The 21,745-nt window shown below is 47.8% G+C and overlaps 7 protein-coding genes across 7 annotated transcripts; 5 read left to right on the forward strand and 2 right to left on the reverse strand.

The window, feature by feature from the left end:
- Positions 1 to 1,246: 1,246 nt before the first annotated feature.
- Positions 1,247 to 2,711, forward strand: EDB93DRAFT_1158339 (uncharacterized protein). Its single transcript, XM_041449952.1, has 4 exons — positions 1,247 to 1,889; positions 1,945 to 2,172; positions 2,222 to 2,312; positions 2,360 to 2,711. The coding sequence occupies exons 1-4, from the start codon at positions 1,320 to 1,322 to the stop codon at positions 2,530 to 2,532; spliced, it is 1,062 nt and encodes a 353-aa protein (XP_041305766.1). The 5' UTR covers positions 1,247 to 1,319; the 3' UTR covers positions 2,533 to 2,711.
- Positions 2,712 to 3,795: 1,084 nt separating this feature from the next.
- EDB93DRAFT_1088914 (uncharacterized protein) lies at positions 3,796 to 5,199 on the reverse strand (the record flags this gene model as incomplete). Its single annotated transcript, XM_041446171.1, has 5 exons — positions 3,796 to 3,875; positions 3,955 to 4,096; positions 4,150 to 4,282; positions 4,334 to 4,410; positions 4,465 to 5,199. The coding sequence occupies 5 exons, from the start codon at positions 5,197 to 5,199 to the stop codon at positions 3,796 to 3,798; spliced, it is 1,167 nt and encodes a 388-aa protein (XP_041305767.1).
- A 3,677-nt stretch (positions 5,200 to 8,876) lies between these two features.
- EDB93DRAFT_1329756 (uncharacterized protein) lies at positions 8,877 to 11,789 on the forward strand. The gene is made up of 3 exons (XM_041455151.1): positions 8,877 to 9,038; positions 9,101 to 9,237; positions 9,290 to 11,789. Exons 1-3 carry the CDS (start codon positions 8,923 to 8,925, stop codon positions 11,557 to 11,559), a joined length of 2,523 nt encoding a protein of 840 aa, XP_041305768.1. The 5' UTR covers positions 8,877 to 8,922; the 3' UTR covers positions 11,560 to 11,789.
- Positions 11,770 to 12,657, forward strand: EDB93DRAFT_1158353 (uncharacterized protein). Its single transcript, XM_041449953.1, has 2 exons — positions 11,770 to 12,014; positions 12,068 to 12,657. Exons 1-2 carry the CDS (start codon positions 11,913 to 11,915, stop codon positions 12,410 to 12,412), a joined length of 447 nt encoding a protein of 148 aa, XP_041305769.1. The 5' UTR covers positions 11,770 to 11,912; the 3' UTR covers positions 12,413 to 12,657.
- EDB93DRAFT_1158356 (ATP-NAD kinase-like domain-containing protein) lies at positions 12,658 to 14,619 on the reverse strand. Its single transcript, XM_041449954.1, has 8 exons — positions 14,390 to 14,619; positions 14,242 to 14,334; positions 14,094 to 14,179; positions 13,899 to 14,042; positions 13,727 to 13,852; positions 13,575 to 13,675; positions 13,356 to 13,526; positions 12,658 to 13,283 (listed from the first exon to the last, which is right to left on the reverse strand). The coding sequence occupies exons 1-8, from the start codon at positions 14,551 to 14,553 to the stop codon at positions 13,008 to 13,010; spliced, it is 1,161 nt and encodes a 386-aa protein (XP_041305770.1). The 5' UTR covers positions 14,554 to 14,619; the 3' UTR covers positions 12,658 to 13,007.
- Positions 14,620 to 16,622: 2,003 nt separating this feature from the next.
- EDB93DRAFT_1105533 (uncharacterized protein) lies at positions 16,623 to 17,641 on the forward strand (the record flags this gene model as incomplete). Its single annotated transcript, XM_041447516.1, has 6 exons — positions 16,623 to 16,668; positions 16,734 to 16,902; positions 16,955 to 17,174; positions 17,223 to 17,243; positions 17,300 to 17,477; positions 17,538 to 17,641. The coding sequence occupies 6 exons, from the start codon at positions 16,623 to 16,625 to the stop codon at positions 17,639 to 17,641; spliced, it is 738 nt and encodes a 245-aa protein (XP_041305771.1).
- A 1,090-nt stretch (positions 17,642 to 18,731) lies between these two features.
- EDB93DRAFT_1088938 (uncharacterized protein) lies at positions 18,732 to 19,258 on the forward strand (the record flags this gene model as incomplete). The annotated part of the gene is made up of 2 exons (XM_041446172.1): positions 18,732 to 18,938; positions 18,998 to 19,258. Coding segments are annotated over 2 exons (468 nt in total), but the record flags the coding sequence as incomplete, so codon positions are not given.
- Between the last annotated feature and the right edge of the window lie 2,487 nt (positions 19,259 to 21,745).

A 21,745-nucleotide genomic window follows, 5' to 3' on the forward strand; every position in this document is an offset into this window, starting at 1 on the left:
ATCATTGCTATTGATGATTAATATTTAGGGAGGCCTTACGAAGATGGAACGCACTGCGCTGAATCTGTTCGTCTAACGTTGACCTCGAAGGCTGTTCATGGATCTCTCTCTTGATGGAGCCAACTAAACGCCGATCATGATTCGTGACAGACATATTATTTTCTGGTATGCAGTCAAAGTCCATGGTCATATGGCCGGCGGGGACCATCAGTGAACCTGTGAACAGATGAGATCGGTATTCAAGTTGTTGAACATCGCAATAATAAATGTAAAACTGCCAACCACTCTCACATCGGATTTTTTGCACTGGCAGTGTCGAGGAAACACCGATTTGCAGACACACGACCTGGTACAAGTATAGGTAGTCAAGAGGATTCAAATTGATGTTGGAGAGCAGACCCATGGTTCTTCCAAGGCACATTTTTTAGGAACACTTTGTTTCATCTTCCATGGGCCTATGCGATTCAGCAAATTTGAGTGTGAAGGGAGCCTTTTGGTAACGAGTCGGTATATTGACGAGTCAGTATTTTGGCGTAGGCATGTTCGTGAGCTAAATTGCAAAGAGCATTGGTGTCCGGACTTCGAACGTGGAGAGCGGAAGAGACACCACGAAGTAGGACGATCTAATTGAATTCAAAAAAAAGACATGTGCTCTGGCAAAAGCTCTGCACTACTATAGGTGGGAGCTGGTGGTGGGAGCTCGCGGAGGAAATCACCTTGCTTGCGGATCGTCTACATGCACAAATAACGGGAAATCCCGAATGATTCTCTTTTGTCACCACTTGCTCTTAAAATCGTGACTACAAAGCACGATTATAGCCTGAGGATAGGTCCCCATAGACCAAACTTGTCGCAACGGTCCATGTAAAAACGCCAGTCATAAAGTAAAATCCCACGGACAATCTAAGCAAGGTCATCGCCGGCGACGACGCCTAGTGCAATAACTTGTAGATAATAAATGAGATTAAAAAGTGTGTCTGATATAATTTCAAAGCCGAATGTACTACAACACCTTGCAGCGAGGAGACCGATGAGTGAAGCTCATCTTTGGATAGACATGGCAGTTTAATCATCTCATGCATGTTCGGGCCATTCCATCGTGAGCATTGGATGACACAATGCTGACATAAACTGATTTTGCATACACGTGACTAGACGCGTCGCGATCAAGCTTGTTTATTTCGTGGCAGTGCTGATTAAATCGTAAGGTAGAGTATAAGAACAGCAGGCCCGCGAGATATACCCCCCCATTTCCTGTCCTCGATTTACGTGCATTACTCTCTTCACGACTTATTCTCAACTTCAACTCGCCTTACAATATGATTTCCGCTATCTTCGACAGTGCTGCCCATGTCACCGTCGCTGGCTGCCTCGGAGCCTTCTTTTTCAAACATACTGTGGTGGATCGCACGACCAAGGCCGTCAAAGAAGCGGAGAACATAACCGCTGGCCTTGTCATATCCGAGCTATGTATATCTGTCGCGGCTCTAGTTCTAGCTTCCCACAGGACCGCCCACATAATCCTCAGTAAAGAAGCTCAATCCTCTCCGAAGCACAATTTGGCCGAGCTCAACGCGCCTCTCATCTGCAAGAAAGTTTCTGATATCTCTACTGCATCAAAATTAATTCCATCAAATCCAATTTTAACCGAATCTTGCAGCACTAGTACGCCATGCCTGTTAACTTCACCGAACCCCATTGCAAATGACTCCGACTACTGTACTTCGCCATCTACATGTTTAACACTATGCACGCCAATACTGCCGCCCTCACCTGTTCAGAATGCCAAGCGCCTCTCAATCGATTCCGACACCACTCTTGTTGACCACGATAATGATTTCGTGAGGGATCTCTCTGACGCAGACATTCAGGAAAGCACTTGTCCCCAGGTATGAAGTCGTACAGTAGCCTCAGCTTTGTCGCTTAATGTTTGAATTTTTGTAGGACGACGATGACTTGACTGGACCCTCTCCGAGTCAGCGGACGCAGCTCCAGCCGATCATCCTAGAGGACGGACCCCTGACGACCACCGACATTTCGCTTCTTGTGGACGCTTCGACTCAAACGACCACAACGCTCTCTCTTGGCAGCATTATGCCTCAGATTGTCTCGCCTCAGCTGAACCCCCCGGACACGAAACGGCATCGGAATTTCCGCCCGGGCAGAGACAAGGTATGGACATTCTTTGTGAAACAAAGTGCCGCACTCATTGTTTTGTTAGCATGCGTCTAGATCCACACGCGTGGTCGCTGTCCGTGGCAGCATCGAGCGCGCTTACGCTAAGCAACAAGTGGAACATACTGCTATCATAGGTGAGTAATTTTTGGTAACGTCCACTTTGTTTATTGACCTAAAGTAGATCACCTTGAACAACTGCACAACGATCTCCTTGCCGACCAAACTGCTCTTGTCGACGGTTGGGCAGCTGCCATGTCCCAGCTTGGACTCACCTCTGCGCTGTCGCCTGCCTCACTGCCTCTGCACCGGAATACCCCCAACTCAGGAATCTCGATCAACATTATTCAAGACTGACATCTTTACTATGCACATCATTACTCCTCAGGTCCCCTACGACCAAATACCGAAGACCTGCAACGGCCTCCCTCGCTGTCCCCTACGACCTGGAGCTTCAATGCCCGCGAGGTTGAAGGCCACCGCTGGCCGCGCACGAACTATCTCCGCGCCGCCTAGATATCTCTGCAGTCTTCGATGTCGGATGTCCCCTACGACCGAATCCGACACAACCGCAACTGGATGACGGCCTCCTTCCTGTCTCACGATTTGGAGTTGAAGGCCACACCTGCGGCTCCCATCCATCTATCTCAAGCTTCTTCTCTTATCTTCGCCATCATGTAAATGGCTCGATGTATCTCTTTTGTCTTTGTATTTCTCTTACCGGTATTTACTTGGCAGGTCATGGACCGCCTGTGACTTATGAACGCATCTTCCTTTTATCGATATGTACTCGACAGACGTTAGACTGCTCATTTCTTTTGTAACATGTAGGCACGATTTCTCTTGTTTCTTTTATCTCTTGGCAATGTTTCCATATTTTCGTATATGTGCGACAAATGTATGATGACCAGTATTGTATATCGGCAGTTTGTAGTTTTTGAATCCAAATTTCTTTGCATAATGCGCCCTCCGGAACCCGAAGACACGCAGGCTGATCGTGAGCGCAAATGAAAAGTGATCAGTTTTGCATGTAGATCAATAGCACAAATAAAATATGTCAAAGAGATCAATTTGATATTGCAAGGTAGACGCGCAAACATACCTTCCTAGTGGAAATAATCATGAGTGTGCATCGTCAGGATTACAGGCAGGAATGTGGAATTCAGACTCGCCTCAAGCATCGCAACTTGTCTGCGCACTATACGTCGATTTCACGACCAAAAGGTCATCTCAGGACTCTCAATCCTCGTCTATGAGATTTTACGCGTATGCAGTGCTTCGAACATCAGCGAGCTTGTGTCTGTTAAATGGCCATCGCTGCCCTCTCGACCCCAAGCCAACCGAAGAGCGCTTACATGTACTTACGCAAGCGACCTGCATCGAGCCTTGCGACCTCGCCCATCTCCGCAAATTGGACTCGATCTTTCTAACCCGGAAACCAAAGCCAATTCCGCACATCCACAAATTGTATCGGTGCTTGACTTATCCAGAGCTCCTCGTACTACTTAAGAGTAGTTGTTTCCTTAAATCTGATATTACTGGTGAATCAAAAGTATGGAAGATAAAACCAATAGGTCCAATTGTCGAGCAAGAGGGTATGAAGTACTCTTTTCTAAACTTCTAAATTAGCCTTGTCTGTCCACCAGGAAGGAAACTGCGCCGCCTTCGTGCACGTTCAAGCGGTGGCAGGTCATCTTCGTCTTTGACAGACCTGATGCTTGTATCTGCATCCTTTGCTGAAAGATGCGGCGGATGAGTAACCAGGAAGAAAGGAAATACCGGAGAATGTACCTGGTGGGCTACTGCTATCATCCGGCCGTCGCTGTCCCTCATTGTCATCAGCTTCAGACGAGGGGTTGGTTGAAATGAAATTTGACCCAGCACCGGGTGACATATGCCTCGGAAGCATAGAACGCCGCTTCTATGAGATAGAACGACGTGAGAGCATGAAGCACGACCTCGGACGTTGCATACCTTGCTGGTGCCCGCAACATTGACCATTTCTAAATCAACCTTGAACTTAGTCTCATCTACTCTAGATCTTTGCTCGACGCACTCCACCACCCATGCGATGCCAATGACGAATGGCTTAGGATCATTCAGAAGTCTGAAGCATAATCAATGAGGTTGGAAATGATGTTGATAAGAAACAACTGACCTATACCGCGTCAGCGTGCTAGCTGAACCATTCTTATACACAATGTGGGTGCAGCTTTGCCCAACACGAGCAAGTATCTAGAGGGGGGGAAATGATTGAAAGTCAAGCGAGTGACAACTATTGTGACTTACTCTGGCGCCGAGACCTCTTAACATGTCGACGAACAAACTCCCCGCATCATCACCGTCATCCGTCCGCACATCCACAAATATTGCACACTTTTTTAATACTTTTAAGACACCCTTGCTTGCGCTTCCACCTTCCACAGGGCTAGCGGCGGCGTCGCTCTTCGAAGGTGCATTCCGCTGCGAAGTTGCGCCATCCGTGCCTTCGTTAGGTTTGCCTCTGTCCTTCGCATCCCGAACGAACTTGGAGCCTGAACCTGCACCTGGTGCACCATTATACGTACTACTCGATGACCGAAGCCCTGTACGTGTGCCTGCTGCAACTAGCTTCGGCGGGGTTTTCGGAAGAGAAGAGAGTGATTGCGATAGAGCATGCAATGCGCTTGATGCACGGCGCGAGTCCCACCCCTCGGGTTGCTTGCCCTTGTCGGCTGAGCCTACCAGTTCTTCAATCACAAGGTCGGCCTCCTTGTTTTGTTCTTCGGAGGTCTTACTGTCAGACGGTACAGATAGGGTTACCACATCAGGTTGCCTCCTCTGCCCGAGATCCTCTTCCGCACCCCAAACATCGACGGTCGTATTGGCAATATGATTATCGTCGACTATACCTCCACCTTTCACTGGACTAGCCATGACACTTGGTAAGCTTGTTTTTCGACTGGCCTTCAGAGATGGCTTCACAAGACCCGGACCAAAGATACCAGTTGCGGTACGCCCAAGTGTTCCGCTCTTATCTTTCATCCGTCTCACCATGCTGATTCGGCTGGAACCAGAAATAGTAGCATGACGTTGTAGCGAAGATGCCGTCGGCCTCGCAAAGGTTTCCGACGAGCCAGTAAGAGCACTATCGTCCTTGACCACTAAATGGGCGGCTCCTGTGTGTTCGTGTTTGTCTGAATTGATATTGAAGCCCAAACTCGTATTCGGCCGACTCGGTGGAGGCATTGCAAGCTTCTCCAAGGCTGTTGACAGTGTGAATAGTGAAGACTTGGGTTTTGATGGAGCAAAAATGCTGGAACCACTAATAGATGGCCTTTTTACTGGCGAGGTTCCCGCACGTTGCTTAATCGGAGACGCCGGAAGTGGAATCCTAGAGGGAGATGAAGGTGGCCGCTGCACACGGGTGGATGACGATGGGCCAGTTGTAGATGACGAAGGTACAGGTTTGGCCTTCATGAAAGAGGCGAGCGATGTTTGTTTAAACTTGGCAGGGTCTGGGAAACCTTTGACTGACGAGCTGTCAAGATTTGAATCTAAAAATGAAATTGTCAGAAAGGATACAATAATGATGCGCTCGAGTTTACCCTTGAAAGTAGAGGCCTGAGATGATGATGTCACACTGGCAGGCTCATCGTTTGCACTCAATGAAAGATTTATAGTACTAGCTTCGGGTGGTGCGTCGCTTTCGTCAAGGCTCTCAGGCCTCTTCTCTTTCATTGACACGCTACGTGTAACACGGCGAGGGCCAGAAGATGGAAGCATGGCCTTCTTGCCATTCGATAAAGTTCCGATAGGCTTTGAGCGTGTTGTATGGGAACTGCCAATAGTTGCAGAGCGTCCCCGTTTCACTGGTACAGGCAGAGCAGGCATATGCGACGAAGCGGACGTGGATGGACGCGGAAGACGAGAGGGAGCGGCTGAAGAGGTCGAAGATCCTGCAACATTCAGCGACGAAATATTATCCGCAAAATCTTGAGATTGCTTGGATTTCTTCTATCAAACGGGGATGTTAGTTCTCTATAACGTGTTCAACGCCCAATGTTAAGTGCACCTCAATAGCAGTAGCAAATAGACTTGGTACGGCGGGCTGGCGACCTATGAATGAGGTAGGCGGTAGAGGCGTAAGAGGGGAAATAGACATATGTGAAGGATATCCAGTCGAATTTCGTGGCGTTGCAGACTCAACATGAATTATCAGGTTGGTTGTATCAGGAAGCTTGAGGTCAAATTTCGGTACGTTAGTGAAGTGGGACATAGCGGACGCAGTATCAAAGTCCATTACATGCTCCGTGCTGGGAGCACCCAAATCAGTGGAAGAGGGTGATGTAAGAGGAGAGGTCTGGACCGCCTCTGTGGGTGGAGAAACAGGGGTGATCTTCAGTTGATTGGGCGCCTTCCGAGGTGAACGTATCGGAGAAAGGGCTCGAAGGTCGAGTTCTGGAACATGATCTGTAGGAAGCGGAACAGAACGTGCACGCCCAGAAAAAACAAAGCATGATTTGACCTTGCCGTTCATAGCATGACATGCCGATTCAGTGGCAGCGCGGACAAACGATTCTGCCATTTTCCTGGGAGATTGTGATGCCAATTCACGATTCTCTACAGAGTGACCCATTGACAGCAAGTTCAACGCTGGTAGTGGATCAATTTTGATACGCTTTGCCTCACGATGACTGGCTGGGCTGAGCAGGTCTTGGTGACATGTATCGGAGGATCGTTTGTTCTTCTTCGGCGACAAGAGTATCTCGTCGTTCTCGTTCCCGATTTCCTCCTCTTCGACATCCATATGTTCCTCGCTCTCCTTGTGTTCATTTAATTCTAAATGTATCCGATTCTTCGATGTGACTCTGGCATGCTTGAGAGGAGAACGCGCGAGGGGTAGCCTCAGGACATGATCAGGTACGGCGAGTTGGGATCGCGTTCTCTTGGAGTTTTCGACAGGCATGTACGTGTCACCGTGGAGCGAAGTCGCGTGCTCGCTGTCTAATGCAGTGAGCTGAAGCGCTGTAGGCGTCAGTGCCGTGTCACAGATGATTGTTCGTTGATGAGTTAAACGTTTGAGGGTTTACACTGACAAGGTAACGTGTTGAGGCACGTGATAGGGTCCACGCTGGACCATGGCCTGGCTTATTACTATGGCTTCCCACTGAAAACCACAATTCCCATCTCCATGTCATTGAAGTTCCAACTTACAATTGTCTAGTCATCGCTATATTGAAGTCGATTCCAGAAACGTTTAGTGAAACGTCTTTGTTCACAGCCACTCCGAGTCGCCCATTCTCGATAACGCCGACGGGGCCTGCTGTTACTCGAGTCATGTCCCCATGTCGGACCACTGAGCCTTACATACTAATACCAAAGACAACCAACTGGACAGCTTAAGTCTCAATTCATACTTTCCAGAATATACAGACCGGTGGTTTTAGAATGGACACGGACTCAATTCAAACCACTGCAACTTTTAAGCTTTATAGGTGACGTGGTTCTTGTACTACACAGCTCTTTCAGTCGCCGCCTTCCCGATAACCAGATGTTTTTTACTCCATATACTCAGAAATTTCTTATGGTGTTATGCTGACCCTTATTACTCCGCTAGTGAGATATCAATTTGTCATTGACGCGCGATGATGCTGCCTGCACCGTCTGTACAGCATGTGTGCCGAGAGTGTGTTTGCCCAAGTCAGTCTCTTCCATAAATCATGTTTGTCAGACATTGATTTACGAGTACCACTGCTATGGCGCCTTTGATCTGCCTCCTTGGAAGAACCGAACCACCAGCATCTGTACAGGAATTCTTCAAGTGTCAGAAAATTCCATAGATTTCAACGTCAATCAACCGTTGGCGAATCATCTTGTGGGTAGCTTCTGGACCCAACTACGTTCCTGTCTGGGTAATTTATTTGACCTGTGTCCGCCAATTAATTGCTTGCGTATCTGGCACATGGCCCCCACGTCCCGCTTATAAATGCACGATGACTTGGCAAGCTGTCACCGCAGTAGTCTCGTTTGGGATTATCATCCCACCATCATCAAAGGAGCGAGCTCTCATTGTTGTCGCTGATAAGGCTTGTCTGCGCCGTACCTGGTTGCGATGGAAGAACTCTGCCAGACTCTGCCCCCTCAGACTCTTCTGGTCATCCACACCATTGCTAGCTTCTGTTTGCGTCGATGCTGTAGCCAACCTCATGACCCCAAATCACCTTCCTTGTATTTCCTATCTATAACGCACCCCCTGACAATCACTGCCACACGGGGTAATTTGTCGATTGTCCTGGAAAAACTGGGCAAACATGGAAATCTCCAAAGTGCAAGACAGCTCGCATTGCTTATATCTATGTCAAGGGTCAACCAATACCATCCATCTGCCAAAGTAAATTGCATCACATTAAGCGACTGCTCACTGATTATTCACGCTTTTTCAGATCGCTGGAACCAGCGATTAGACCCTACTTGGTGTGGGGCGCTTCTATTGAAGCTTGGCTAAAAGTAATTCATCAAGAGTAAATTTAAATATCAAGCCGCGTAGTTCGTGTTACTTGCTTACACAGTACCAACTCGCGGTTCTGGTGAACCAACTTGTTCACTCGTGCTTTGGCGCGCATAGGAATTTTTTGAAAGTATCAAGAGCACGATTTATGTATTAATAGTAGTAGTCTCTTGCAATCTCATATTTTGCCAGAATTTGGCTATCCTAAGTTGCCTTTTTCGTCGCCCGCAGTGCCGCCACTAGGTCATGGACTTGTTATGGGCGTTCATGGCCTTACCACCTATCTGCGAGAGAATCTGCGAATTCTCGCCAAAACCATCGAATTTCCCTCGAGCCCGCCTGGCGTAACTTCTATCGTGGTCGATGGTTGGTCGTGAGTATCTGATGATGTCGTCGATTGCTTGGTGATAACAGTGATTACGCCACGCCCTTCAGGTTCATCTATGAGCTTTATGCAGAGTCTAAATTACCTTGGGTGTATGGTGGCGAGTACAAAGCGTTCTCTGCATGCGTTCAAGGTGTCGTGAAAGCGTGGATGTCTGTGGGACTCAGGGTATATTTTGTCTTTGACGGTATGTCCCTTTACTTCCTCGTTGTGGCGCATCTAAGCGATCTTCTGAGAAGGTTCTGCCCCAGAGCTGAAGATTCCAACCCTCATCAGTCGCCTCAACCACTCGATCGTTGAACGGAGCCTTCTTTTCTTCAGAACTTCAGAGACATCACGCTCAACTTCCCGCTTTCTGCATGAAACGCGGATGATACCACCACTTGCATATCATGCATGTCTACATGCACTTCTTGAAGTCGCATCATCATCAGATACTCTGGAAGTGCATTTCGCAGATGAAGAAGGCGATCCATATGCTGTCGAACTCGCCGGCAGGCTCGGGGCATTTGTTATTGGCAATGACTCGGATTTTGTCATTCTCAATTCTGGGAAATATGCAGGATATATTCAGCTCGATGACATGCTGTGGGCAGTACCCAAATCCGTGGACGCAGGCTCTGGTGACGATGACGGCGAATTCCGCACAGTGAAGAAGGCAAAGACAAAAAAGAAAAGCGCTGCCCAACAAGGGACTCGCAGGGGTCTAATACCTCCCGAGCATAGCACGAATCTCACTCTGTCAGTTTCGGTCTACACACCTGCTGCCTTGGCGTCCCATTTCAAGATTCCAGTCACGCTGTTGCCCCTGCTCGGCGCACTGGTCGGAAATGATTTTTCCAACCAGTCTTCTACACAACGGAACGTGCAAAGCTTATTTTTCGAGCGCCATCTAACGTTATCGCAACGCATTTCCCGTGTCGGATCCACCTTAAATGCTATACTCTCCGCTGCCACCCAGAAACGAAAAGCCAGACATCAGGTCGGTTCAGTCATGGATTTGATTGACAGATCTGTGCACGCACTCCTCATCAGACAACCGAGCACAATGGCTTCGGGAGAAATAGATGCCATCGTTGATAGGATCGTTAACGCAGCATTGCAGTACGCAATTGACAAGTATGACGGAGATACATGTGGGCCGGATGGTCTCTGGCCTAGCAAAATTTGTGCACTGCATCCCGCTGAAACTTGCCGGCTGCCGGGACTGTTCTCCCGTGCGCTATTACTATCTGCCGACAATGAAGTAGCCGACAACAACGCAGCAGAGCGTGATAATCAACTATCCCGCATCCACTCTCTCTATATCTCTGCATACCGGTCGGGTCATCTGCAGCCAAAGCTCATGGATATCTTGAATACTGGGACTTTCTGGCCAAGGCTATTTTTGGAAAACCCCGACGCGGAGAATGTAGCGCGGAGTATCGGCAGACCTATCCGGGAGTGGATCTATGCCATTTTGGAAGATGCCGTGGGGCTGCCGGAAGCACCAGAGGGGAGTGGGAACTCTAAAGTGGAGCAATTTGACACGTCTCAGATGGACGAGGAAGACGAGGATGAGCTCATTGACGTCGTAGAAGAACACTCCGAAGACGATGAGGCCGATCTCCTCGCCCCATTACGTGGTGAGCTCCAAAAACTCCGCGTGCCAGATGAAGGGCCAGAGACTCCGGCGTCGGTCATATCCCAATCCCGGTCTCACTTTCCACCGGGACCAAAATGTGTCATGGAGTACGTCAGGCGAGGAACGCGCGTTGCCCCGGAAAGTGTGACGGTGCCAGATATTTCCAGGCTGTTGGTGTCATCCGTGTTTCATGGCCATAGCCAAGAAGATTGGACTCCCCTGCCACTCAGGTCCGCACTGGAGCGGATGTCTGTTTTTCTGCATATCCTTTATAGCAGTACTGTTGCTCTGGAAGAGTTACCGAGCGAGCAACTCGTGTGCGCCCTCGTTTTGCGATGGGTCGTCCGGGTGATGCACCTACGAGCCATAGAATCCTCAAGTAAAGAACGGGAGAAAGAAAAATGGACTAGATCGGAAGCAAGTGCCTTCATTGCATTTTACACGTCAGAAGGGCATAGTCTCGATTTTCGTACTATGCCTGCACCTTCCGGCTCGGAACCTAACGGCGGATCTGAAACTACACCAATCAGCAGTCGTAGCATCCAACTTATGGCACAGGTGCTTATGGCAATCGAGAGCATACATCATTTATCCCAAGTTCTCTTGGTATCAGAACGAGTCCCAATCCGTGTCCATACCCTGTCAGGCCAGGCCTTTCATATGTTCCTTACGCAAAAGGGCTCGAATTGTCGAGACACTTTACCGGTCGGACTTTGGGATGCATGTACGGAGGGATTAGATGATGCTTTTGCGGAAGAACGCCCAATTAAAGGCAAAAAATTGAAGGTCAATGGAAAGCCCATTGAGCGACCATCAGTGAGGAAAGCGGCGCGTGTTGGGACAGCGGGTAGTCAGTTCGGGTTGCTGGCTGATCTTCAAGTTTAACGTACATGTCGACATCCTGTACTATTTTCTGGTATCAAAGAGAACTGAAATGAGCTGAGAATTCTGTAGACTGAAAGTAGTTGGTAGATAGCAGTGCAGTGGGCCGTGCCAGTCCAGCATCTTGCTGTACTATACAGCTTACATAACGCATTTGCACTTAGCATAAATATTTATTCATTTACGCACCGCCACATCATGTATTCTCAAAATGTACAGCATGCATGGATCTAGATATCGGCGGCTTCGCCGTAACAATGAAATTGTACTGCACCACACTGGCCCTTGACACTTATAAAAGGCTAGCTATGCTCCTCTGATTCTGCACCTCTTCCGCGCCCTCACCATTACTCGCCATGCGAACCTCTACCAGACGCCAGTCCCCAGCTCCCGCAGATCTTGTCACGTATCGTTTTAATAATCAAATGATGTACGTGCCTCCGGCGGAGAACTTCGACGTGAGCCTTTTAGCTTAGAAAATTAACCACTGAACTGAGCGCAATCATTATAGCAAGCAGTCACATTTGCCAGATCAGCATTTGAGGGCGACCTCACTGGGATTGACAAAAGCCGGATATCCTTCTCGCTGAATGTGCTGGCGAACGGGAAGCAGAGTTCTGTGGGGATAAGCCGTGTGGCATGGTCGACAACTATGTCGCATCTGGCACAATATGAGATAATAGACGTGCACGTCCAGCCAGAGCTCAGAGTACCCGGAAGTCCCGAACCCCCTCCGAGTTATCGGTCTTGTGGCTCACCTAAGGACAGCGAGAAGGAGCAGCATTCGTCATCACATTCATCATCACTTATACACCGTCTCGTTCCAACTCGTCTGTTTCAGCGGCTGAGTCCCTGAACGTGGCATGATACCGGACACCTTTGGGCTTCCTGTTTCACTATGTAGAGCTACCTTAACATGCGGACTATTATGGAAAGCAATGTCTCATTGTAGTAAATTGTGTCAAACACTCATTGTATTACATTCATTCAACAACGGTTAAAACGATCTGGTGCTATTGTTATTTCTATGTTACATGTATCACTGCTGTATCGATTCAGATGAATATGAATAAAGACGTGTAGTACTATGCTCCCATCACATCACATGAAGTGTTCAACAAGCGCGCTTCTCAATGAATGAGTTTCAGGTTCACTTGTTATCTGAACTTCATTAACAAGCTGTATCCCAACGAGATCGAGTAATCAACGGCGCATAGACGCTGACCAGTCAAGTCACTCACGGAATGTTTGATCATAGTAAAATCCTTGATAGTTTGCCGCTGGCATTGCACTGCAAAGGACAGCGTAGGACTACACGACTAAGTACCGAAAGCGCTCGATCAAGCGCCATCCAAGATCGAGCGTCAATGTAAGCGCTCAATTTCCTTCGTAGCCAAAATCAAATACAGGATGTAACGGAAGAACGACATCTTCGGGCGCTTACCTCAAACCTAGTGCTTGCCACTATAACGAAGAAGCGCTTTGCTCCTAAACGTTGCATTGTACTGCAACAAGTTATTGATGTCCCGGACCCAATCATCCTCTTTTCCGGGTCCAACGCCTTCCTCGCCTGGTTGTTCGTCTCCATAATCGGATATGGAGGAGCGGTTAACGCAAGGCACTGGGTATGGTGAGGCCTGTACAGTAACGGACTCCCCTGGATTAAGAACATGCGATACACGCCCGTCCATTGAAACGCCGGCCGCAGCACGGGAACGATCACCAATCTAATAGCGTTAATCAAACATTTGAGTAATAGTTTCCACGTGTTGCCACGATACACCAGGCGCATGACTCACACATAGCGTTAAAGATGAAGATGACGGGAAGACGAGCGGTCTAAACGATAAACTTCGTGGACATATTGGCACGAGCACTACAGCACTCAAGGAAGGATGTACGATAGGCCCTCCAGCTGAGAGAGAGTATGCAGTTGATCCTGTAGGTGTTGACACAATCACGCCATCCGACTACGGAAATCAGTTACGCGCGCAGTGCTTGGGAGATTTAATACGCACAACAGCCTCCGTGAGATGTTGCCCGTCTACATAAATATCGATGGTATTAAGGTGTGGACTTGACCCACGGTGTAACGCAATCTCATTCATAACCTGCCATTCTAGAATTCGGTCAGTATCGTGGGTACATACTTGTATTGTTTTATCCCAACCGTCATCGCCGAACCCTATTTTTTTGCGATCCTTGTCATAGAAAGTGCACGACAAACGCATGCGATCGAGGATGGTTGCCTTGCCCTGAAACACTGCTTCGAGCCCTTTTACAAAGTCATCGATATCTGTCGCATGTTCAGTGGCGTCCTGATGTTGAGCGCGTGTACATACGGAATGGAAGGAGAAATCCAAGGGTGCCCATTGAGAAACTTAACACAGGAGGGACCGCTCCAAGACTAAAGAGTGATGCAGCATGGAGAATGGTACCGTCACCTCCAAGAGTCACTACAAGATCAATTTTTTCGGCATGAGGCCCTGTGATGGATTCATTCAAACAGATTGTTTCAACGTGTACAATGTACTCACCGGGACGCCACACTTGTGTGCCGAATGGAATGTCTGGGCGGTCTTCAGAGAACACCTTCACACCCGGATACGTCTTCGCTATATGACTATTGTGTGTTGAGCACCACCTGTTAATCGGCTGAAACAATGCAGGAGCATTATTACGCACTCCAATAGTTCATCAATTGCCCGAATCACAGGTTCAGTTCGGAGCTTGTTCACAATCAAAATAGATCGTGGAGGGTATGCTGCTTCATGTAGCCTATCTTGTTGAGCATTAGCGGTGCACGATTGTGAATGGGAGACAGCAGACAAACGCTTGGGATGATAAGGCGCGAGAAAGACGTGATTGTGGGATGAACGGATTCGCTCGCAAAGTCAATGGTAGTGACGGTCGATGTCGTATTCTAGCGTGGAGACACCGTCGAAATGGAAAGAAAAGAAAAGCTCGTTGCGTGTGGCGGGCCATAGCGGTTAACATGGCTGCCAGTATCGAAGTAGGCTTGACTTCAACTTGTCTTACATAACTTCACTATGCAGTTCAAGTGCTTGTACCGATCTTTCTTCTTGCCACAACCTTGCGAAATGTTTTCTCACCCGGTGACCCAAACTCGACCACAAAAACTATCTTTCGTTGAATCCGAGGGCACTATATGAAATCCTGGAACTTTTCTATCCTGCCACTTCACTGCCAATGTCCTGTGTTGATTATCATACGAACGAACTTCTGATTCGGTTAATCCTTTCAACATCGACTCATGGTCACAGGCTCAAGCGCTCACAGCCTCTCAGCCATTGTGACAGGGCGCCCTGAACCAAACATAGCACGTGCTACAGCATTTGGTTCAAGCGGAGAGGCATACCCCATGGCATACAATGCAAGTACAGCGCACGAGTACCCAGATCCTTGGAATACAATTTCGTGGAGCTCTCTTCTTTCTATGGTCTGGACCGGCTACTATTACTAGGAGCGACTAATTCAAACTGGGAGTAGTTCCTTGACCTGAAACACTGAAATCGAGGCTCTACGAAGCTGCATTAGGCTATCTCCTTGCGTTCTCGGCGACAGATGTGTCACCCTTCACCCAAGTCGGCCCCGCCTAGCTTAGCTAAAGTATCGAAGCATGTTGGTCGATACGCCCTATATTCAGGTCCGAAGAGGAGCGCCTTCTCAGAGGCTTCTGGCGCTCGCATAGCGTCAACCACAATTTATATGTCGATGACTCGTACAGGAGAAGCAACCCCAAACATCTAGAAAAATGTTCATTAGATCGTGCAGGTCCGAGAGGAGCGACTTCTCACAGGCTCCTGGCGCTAAATCTTATCAGGATCTCCACAATCTATACGTTGATGACTCGTACAGGAGATGCAACCACGAACATCTAGAAAAACGTTCATCAAATCGTGGCGATTCGATCGGATGCTATTTGATTATTTTGCTTACTTTTGGAGGCCGGTTTTGTGGATTTTGGCAACACACATCAGTCATAGACCAAGCAGTGACCAGAGTGATTTTTGCCATTGGTGAGAACCGTGACTCTTTGGATGCGTGCATCACTGGTGTACATGCTTCTCGTCAGTTACTACTACCTGGTATCACTTGACTTTTCAACCTAGATGAATTCGACAATTATCTTTCGCGGAGCCTCCCGTTATTTCACGCTGCCACGACTAGTGGCCCACGAGGAATGTACCGATGACCAAGTGCTTGCCATTTTTCAAATGTTTCGACGATAACAAAAAAAATCGGCGCCTCCGCTTGTGTAGACTATGCAACAACCCTGGTATGTTTGGTGTCATTCCAATCCCAGTACCATTCTTGATAGTATCAGCAGTGAGCAATAAGAAATGTCACCGAGACACAATTTTGGATGCGCATGAATATCAGATACCTTGCAGTTATGTAGAATGGACTGGTAGGTGACTATATTAATATTGATAGTTGTTTCTGATCGCTCGGTAGATTGACCCCATTAAAAGGGTTCCTCGGTGCAGATTTGGAAGTCCTGCAGCAACGACTTTATGAGACTCTGAAAGGACAGAATAAGTGATGAGTCATTAGTGACTATATTGTGCGACAAATATTCCAGAAGATCTCCGTGCGAGAATGAGCTGCGATGTCACTTTCATGGTGCTGATTACACCCTGAACCAGGCATGGACACGCTCATTGCAACGCGGCAGCCAGCACGCCAACCTTTGTAATTTCGATCCTTTCGGTCGCGCCATATAACAGTTCAGGCAGAGTCGTTGTAATCCTTGCGAACCTATCGTTGCTGTGCCACATCTGTGAGAGATGATGTGTTGGCTATCCTTGATCGATACCCTCGCGTACTGGTAAGGTATCGACGAATGCTTTCATCTCGCGATCATGAGTATGACATCAAAACGTTGGCAAGTTGCATTTGCTCTTGAATTAAATGATCTGCAGAATGTCGTGGACTTGGAGAGCAGATTGTTTTGTCGAAGTGGAATTCAAATATTCGAATAGGAGTTTTATTTGGTTTTATTTGATGGTATGGCATGCCTCCTGTAAGCCCCTATACTTCTCATGTCTTTCAGCAACAATATGTTCAGAAACTTTGAGAAAATTAGCCGTGCGTTTCTCATTTTTTCAAAGAAATGTACACGTTAATGATGATTTGAACATATCTATCAAAAGATCAGGAGCACGAAATACCCCTCCAATTGGGACGGCATAACAGTCAATTCGTCTCACAGCATGTTGATGATGGTGTTGAGCGTGACGAATTGTCAGACGGGTCCGAATACAACCCGAAACCTCGTTATAATAACCATCCAACAATAAAGAAACCAAAGGTATACAATTTGTAAGTATGGTCATATACCTCACGGGGACTTCTGTGTTAATTATTTGTAAAGCCGTCGAAATAAACTCAAGCTTGACCGAACAAAACGAGCAATGGTTCGTGCACTCGCAAAGCGTGGCAAGTGGCACCACAAAGATATCGCCACTGTCTTCAGAGTATCGCTTCCTCTCATTAAAAGGGTCATAGCCAACGGCTATACTACGATACCTGACGAAGTATTGGAAGACGCAAACTTTTATAAGCAGAGTGACCTTGAAGAGTTAATTTTGGAGGTTAGTCTTGAAAATCGTGCTCCTCGAACTCGTTCATGACATCCGTAGCTTGAAAAGTTGATTTTGCAGGTTGGTCTTAAAATTCGTGCCCCTGGAAGGCTGGAACTTACTCATGACATTCGCAGGAGCTACCGCCCGCCACGGATAAACAGAAAAAACGAAAGATACAAGTAATTATCAGTCATGATGTCATCGCACGTTTCTCCTTACTGGTAAATTCACTAGGACAAAACGTATGCGAGATCCACAAAGAAATCTGTAGTTGCCGCTTCCCCTTCTGCATTAGCTCCTATGGAGGTAGAAGTAAGTTCGCTTGCTTGTTCAATCATGCTGTTGCAGTCTCATGTGTACCCCACTTGTCAGCCGGATCTAAATGCAACATGCAGCCTATTCAGGATGTTCCGAGACGAAGCGATACTTGCTCATGGGGAAAAGGTCCATTCTATTCTCAAGGAAACTGGGATTGAAGATGATGAGACAATGTTCGCCGCCCTGATTATGGATGATGAACGATTAAACGGTATGCTACAAGAAGCCAAGCATCTCAACGTCGTGGAGAGGTATTCTGTCATTCAAGCGATGAGAAATTTTGGGAAGAAGCACGAAATAGCGAGGACCTTAGAACGCTCATGATCGATGTTTTCTTTTCGATCATCGAGATCGTTCACAAGTTGATGTTTCATTTGTCACCGCTACACGGGATTTTTCTTAACAACGAGAGAAAGTACAGCGGCTTCATACTATTTGAAAGGTTACTCCTGGTTGCAAAGAAGATCATTTAGAGAAAACAGTACACATCACAGGCTCTTTATACGACGAGCACTGCTTGGCGTTAGCCTTAGCAGTGGACAGTCGGAGCAAGTCTTGGTCCAATCTGAGCCGGTCGTGGGGGCATGTCTGATTTGCTTCCCAGCCACTCGTCAATTAGCAGGTGCAGTATAACTTTTGTGAGAAAGCCTATAGCACGAATTTCTCTCCGTGAGCAGTACCTGCATGCCAATATGTATCCGTGGTTCTCTGTACCCCAGTGGCAAATCCAGAACTGAGGCTGTTGCGCTCCTCGATTGTGATATCTCCTGTATTATCATGATTCGACAAACACGCTATCAACACAGACGGACCCCTGTTCGAAAAGCTGGCAGTGTTCATCTCGCATGGGAGTTTGCCCAAATCCACCCAATAGGAAGCAATTTTTCAATGATCGATAATCTACTCAGAGTCTGGGCGTTCGATAAGTAGTGGCACTTGGCTGACGGCTGACATAATATTTTGGTTTGTTTACACCCATGATTGGATAAGCATAAACCGTGAGCTCCCGGATCCCTATATTGGTGCTAACTGGGCCATGGCCCATGGGGAGAATTGACACCACCTCAGGCTGTGCTTGCTATCACGGTCATTGAATGCACAGCCCAAGTAAAGAACGCCTCCAGGCGTCAGCGCTTCAGCCTTGTTGAGCCTTTCGCCTTCAAGTTGTTCCCTTCAAGAATAAAAAATGCCAGAATCAGACAATCCAACGACCCCTGTTCAAGGGGTCCTTTGCTTTTTTCAAGATCTATGAAGTATAATGTATGCTGTGACTACAGCTCCGAAATCTTGTTGCGCCAAATTCTTGATGTGCTGAAGCACTCGACCATTTTCAAGAAACCACTCCCATCGGATGACTGGAATGGCTTTTGGGATGTATACGATCAGGAAGCAGAAGAGTTTGATAAATCATTCGTTGAAAAGTACACTTCGGATTTGGACAATAGTCTAATTTTCGTAAGCTTTTCTGGCCATATATAACGAGTCCATGTCTGTTGATCGAGTGTATCTTTCAGGCAGGTCTTTTTTCGGCCGTCAATGCCACTTTCTTAGGGACAATGCTCCCTGACCTGAGCCCTGTTCCCAGCGACACGACAAATGCCTTATTAACGATGATATACTATCAACTCAATAACACCACGTCTCCAGAGCAAATATCGAGCATTTCCTCGTGGAATGGCCCCCTTTGGATTACCATCTGGACCCAGACCCTCTTGTATGCTAGTCTCTCAGCCAGTCTTCTGGCTGCTCTTGGAGCCGTCTTGGGCAAGCAGTGGCTGAGGGACTACCGAGATAACACACGAGGACCTCGTGAGTCTCGTCGCATCAGGCGGCAGCTCAAAGTTGACGGGATCGAAACGTGGCATTTTGAGACCGTCCTTCGTGCTATACCTGCATTACTACAGCTTTCCCTGCTGCTCTTCGGCACGGGTCTTGGGGGGTATCTGTGGGCACAGCAACGCACTGTGGCTGCCGTTGTCGTTGGGACAACATGCTTCGGTGCCTTTTTCTATATCGTGGCCTCCATCAGCAGCTACCTTTGTGTTAGCTGCCCCTTTACAACACCGGCTCTTGCACTCGTATATCATAGCCTAAGAGCGATTGGATCGTTCATGGTGATATACGTCACGCATCCGCTCTACTGGCTATTTGAAACCACTTTCATTCAACTCGACAAGTGGAAAAAAGGTGTGCGGCGCACCATCGCCCTTCTATTGACAATGTTCCTGTATTTGATGTGTAATATTCCGCTCTATCTACCATGGTGGATTCTTGCGGGCACATTATATTTATTAACGCCTTTTAATGAAAAGCCAGTTATCGATATATCACTCCCCGTGCTCTGGCTCTGCCAGACATCCCTTGATCCCGACACCGTATATACCGCGGCGAAAAGGATTCCTGATGTCACTTTCCCCACTGATGGTCTCGGATCATGGGCAGCTTGGGGAAAACTTTTCAGGCTAGTTCAAGACGGGCTCGAACGTTCTCCATCCCCTGCGGTCTTGATATATGCAAAAGCATTGACTTCTCTGTATTTTACTGCCCACACCAGCAAGAATCGGTTTTCACCCTTCTTTAGCCAGGTCGGCATTAAAGATGTAGCAACACTTCGCATAGACGTGCACTCCAGTCATGACGCATCATTGTGCTTTGTGCTGGCTGTGCTTCAACAATGGTTCAACGTCGTTAGCGGCTCACGGTTCGGTAGGATATCTGGAGGAAATGATATCATCGACATCAAAACGCTTGTCCCAGACATTAATCTCGATGACCTACCCAACGATACTTTGGAATGGTTGTTACATCCTCTATTGCATGGCCTTTGCGGAGCGCCACTGTCATGGTTCGAGGAGGAAAACCATCGCCGTCGCTTGTTTTTGCAACCTCTAGCGATCCATATTATCCGCAGGCTACTGCCTATCGATCGACAGCGTCCACTGCCTTCCCGCAAAGCCATTGAAACATGTCTTCATGTCATCATCGCGATCCTCGGTTGGCAGTCGATCGATCTCAAGAAAATCAGAATCACAGATAACAGGTACTAGGCCTGACCTTGATGTGTGACAAAGGCTGATCATCGATTGCGTGCAGTGATAACATTGAAACAATTTTTCCCCATGTCCTTAATCTTCTGCTACGTCCAGACATCACAGCCGCAATTCAAGATGCTTCCATTGAACCCATACCCAATGTACATCCCGAAGCGACACGCTCCAGCATATTTTCGCATATCCCTCGATTCGTTTTCTCAAGATCATCAAGGTCGCGTACCTTTTCGGCAATCGAAGTCTCGCATTTCAGAGCCATACTGGAGCCTTTAGCACGCCTTGCTAGTGAAACAGAATTCATACGTCATTTCCAGAACAACGAAGTGGAAACATGGTGCACCAGTGTCTTCCAAGCCACTGTACCTAAAAATATTAACAAAGCATCTACCCCGGCACTCTGCCTTCATGCGTGCTGCACTTTGAGTGGCCTTTTCAAGTCCGGAGTCATGCACTCTGCAACGATCTGGGGTCCATGTCAGGCAAATGTGGACGCTTCCGTGCTGCTCGACTATCTCAATCAAACCAATTACCAGCCCCTGCAGCTAGACTTGAATTCTGACACTGCATCCTATTCCCGCAGTTCGCCGTGTCTGGAAGTTCGAAATAACATCGCGAATGCATATGCGTTGCTGATACTTTCCGCTAATAATGACATCTTCACCCGCGATGAAGCACGCAGAATGCCCTCTTCACAGACATGTTGGACTGAAGATAGCTCACGTTATTAAAGAGCTTCTGGTGAATATCACAGGTGGTGTCCGCGACCAACTCCTCCCAGCCTTGCGTTCCGCAACCTTTGAAAATATCCAGAGCATGCCAGGTGACACGTCACCAGATCGATTCATCTATCCAGAGCGCGATCTTCATTATTTGGAAGTACTCATTGCCCTTGCAAATAACGAGTATTGGCTCTTGCAGCTCCGCCAAGACAGCTGTACCCACATGCAGTGCTGTATTTCCATAGCCAAGGCTATCCATGCACCATCCCATGATGAAGACTACAGAGAACTCTCACTACGACTAGTCCTGATATTTGCTCGCATTGCCTGCGTTGACAATTATCTTTGGCCGGAGTGGGACCTCTGGTTTGAAGCACGCCCGGACAACCAGGTGCTGCTCGTCAAACAAGCTTGGGAGTATCCACGGATACCCGACGAGTGTCCTGACGTCATCCCTCTTCTCATCGCATTCACAAACAAGATGCTGTTGAGT

This window comes from Suillus bovinus (genome assembly GCF_016758785.1).
Source record: "Suillus bovinus strain UH-Sbo-P2 chromosome Unknown EDB93scaffold_45, whole genome shotgun sequence".
NCBI classification, from domain to species: Eukaryota; Fungi; Basidiomycota; class Agaricomycetes; order Boletales; family Suillaceae; genus Suillus; species Suillus bovinus.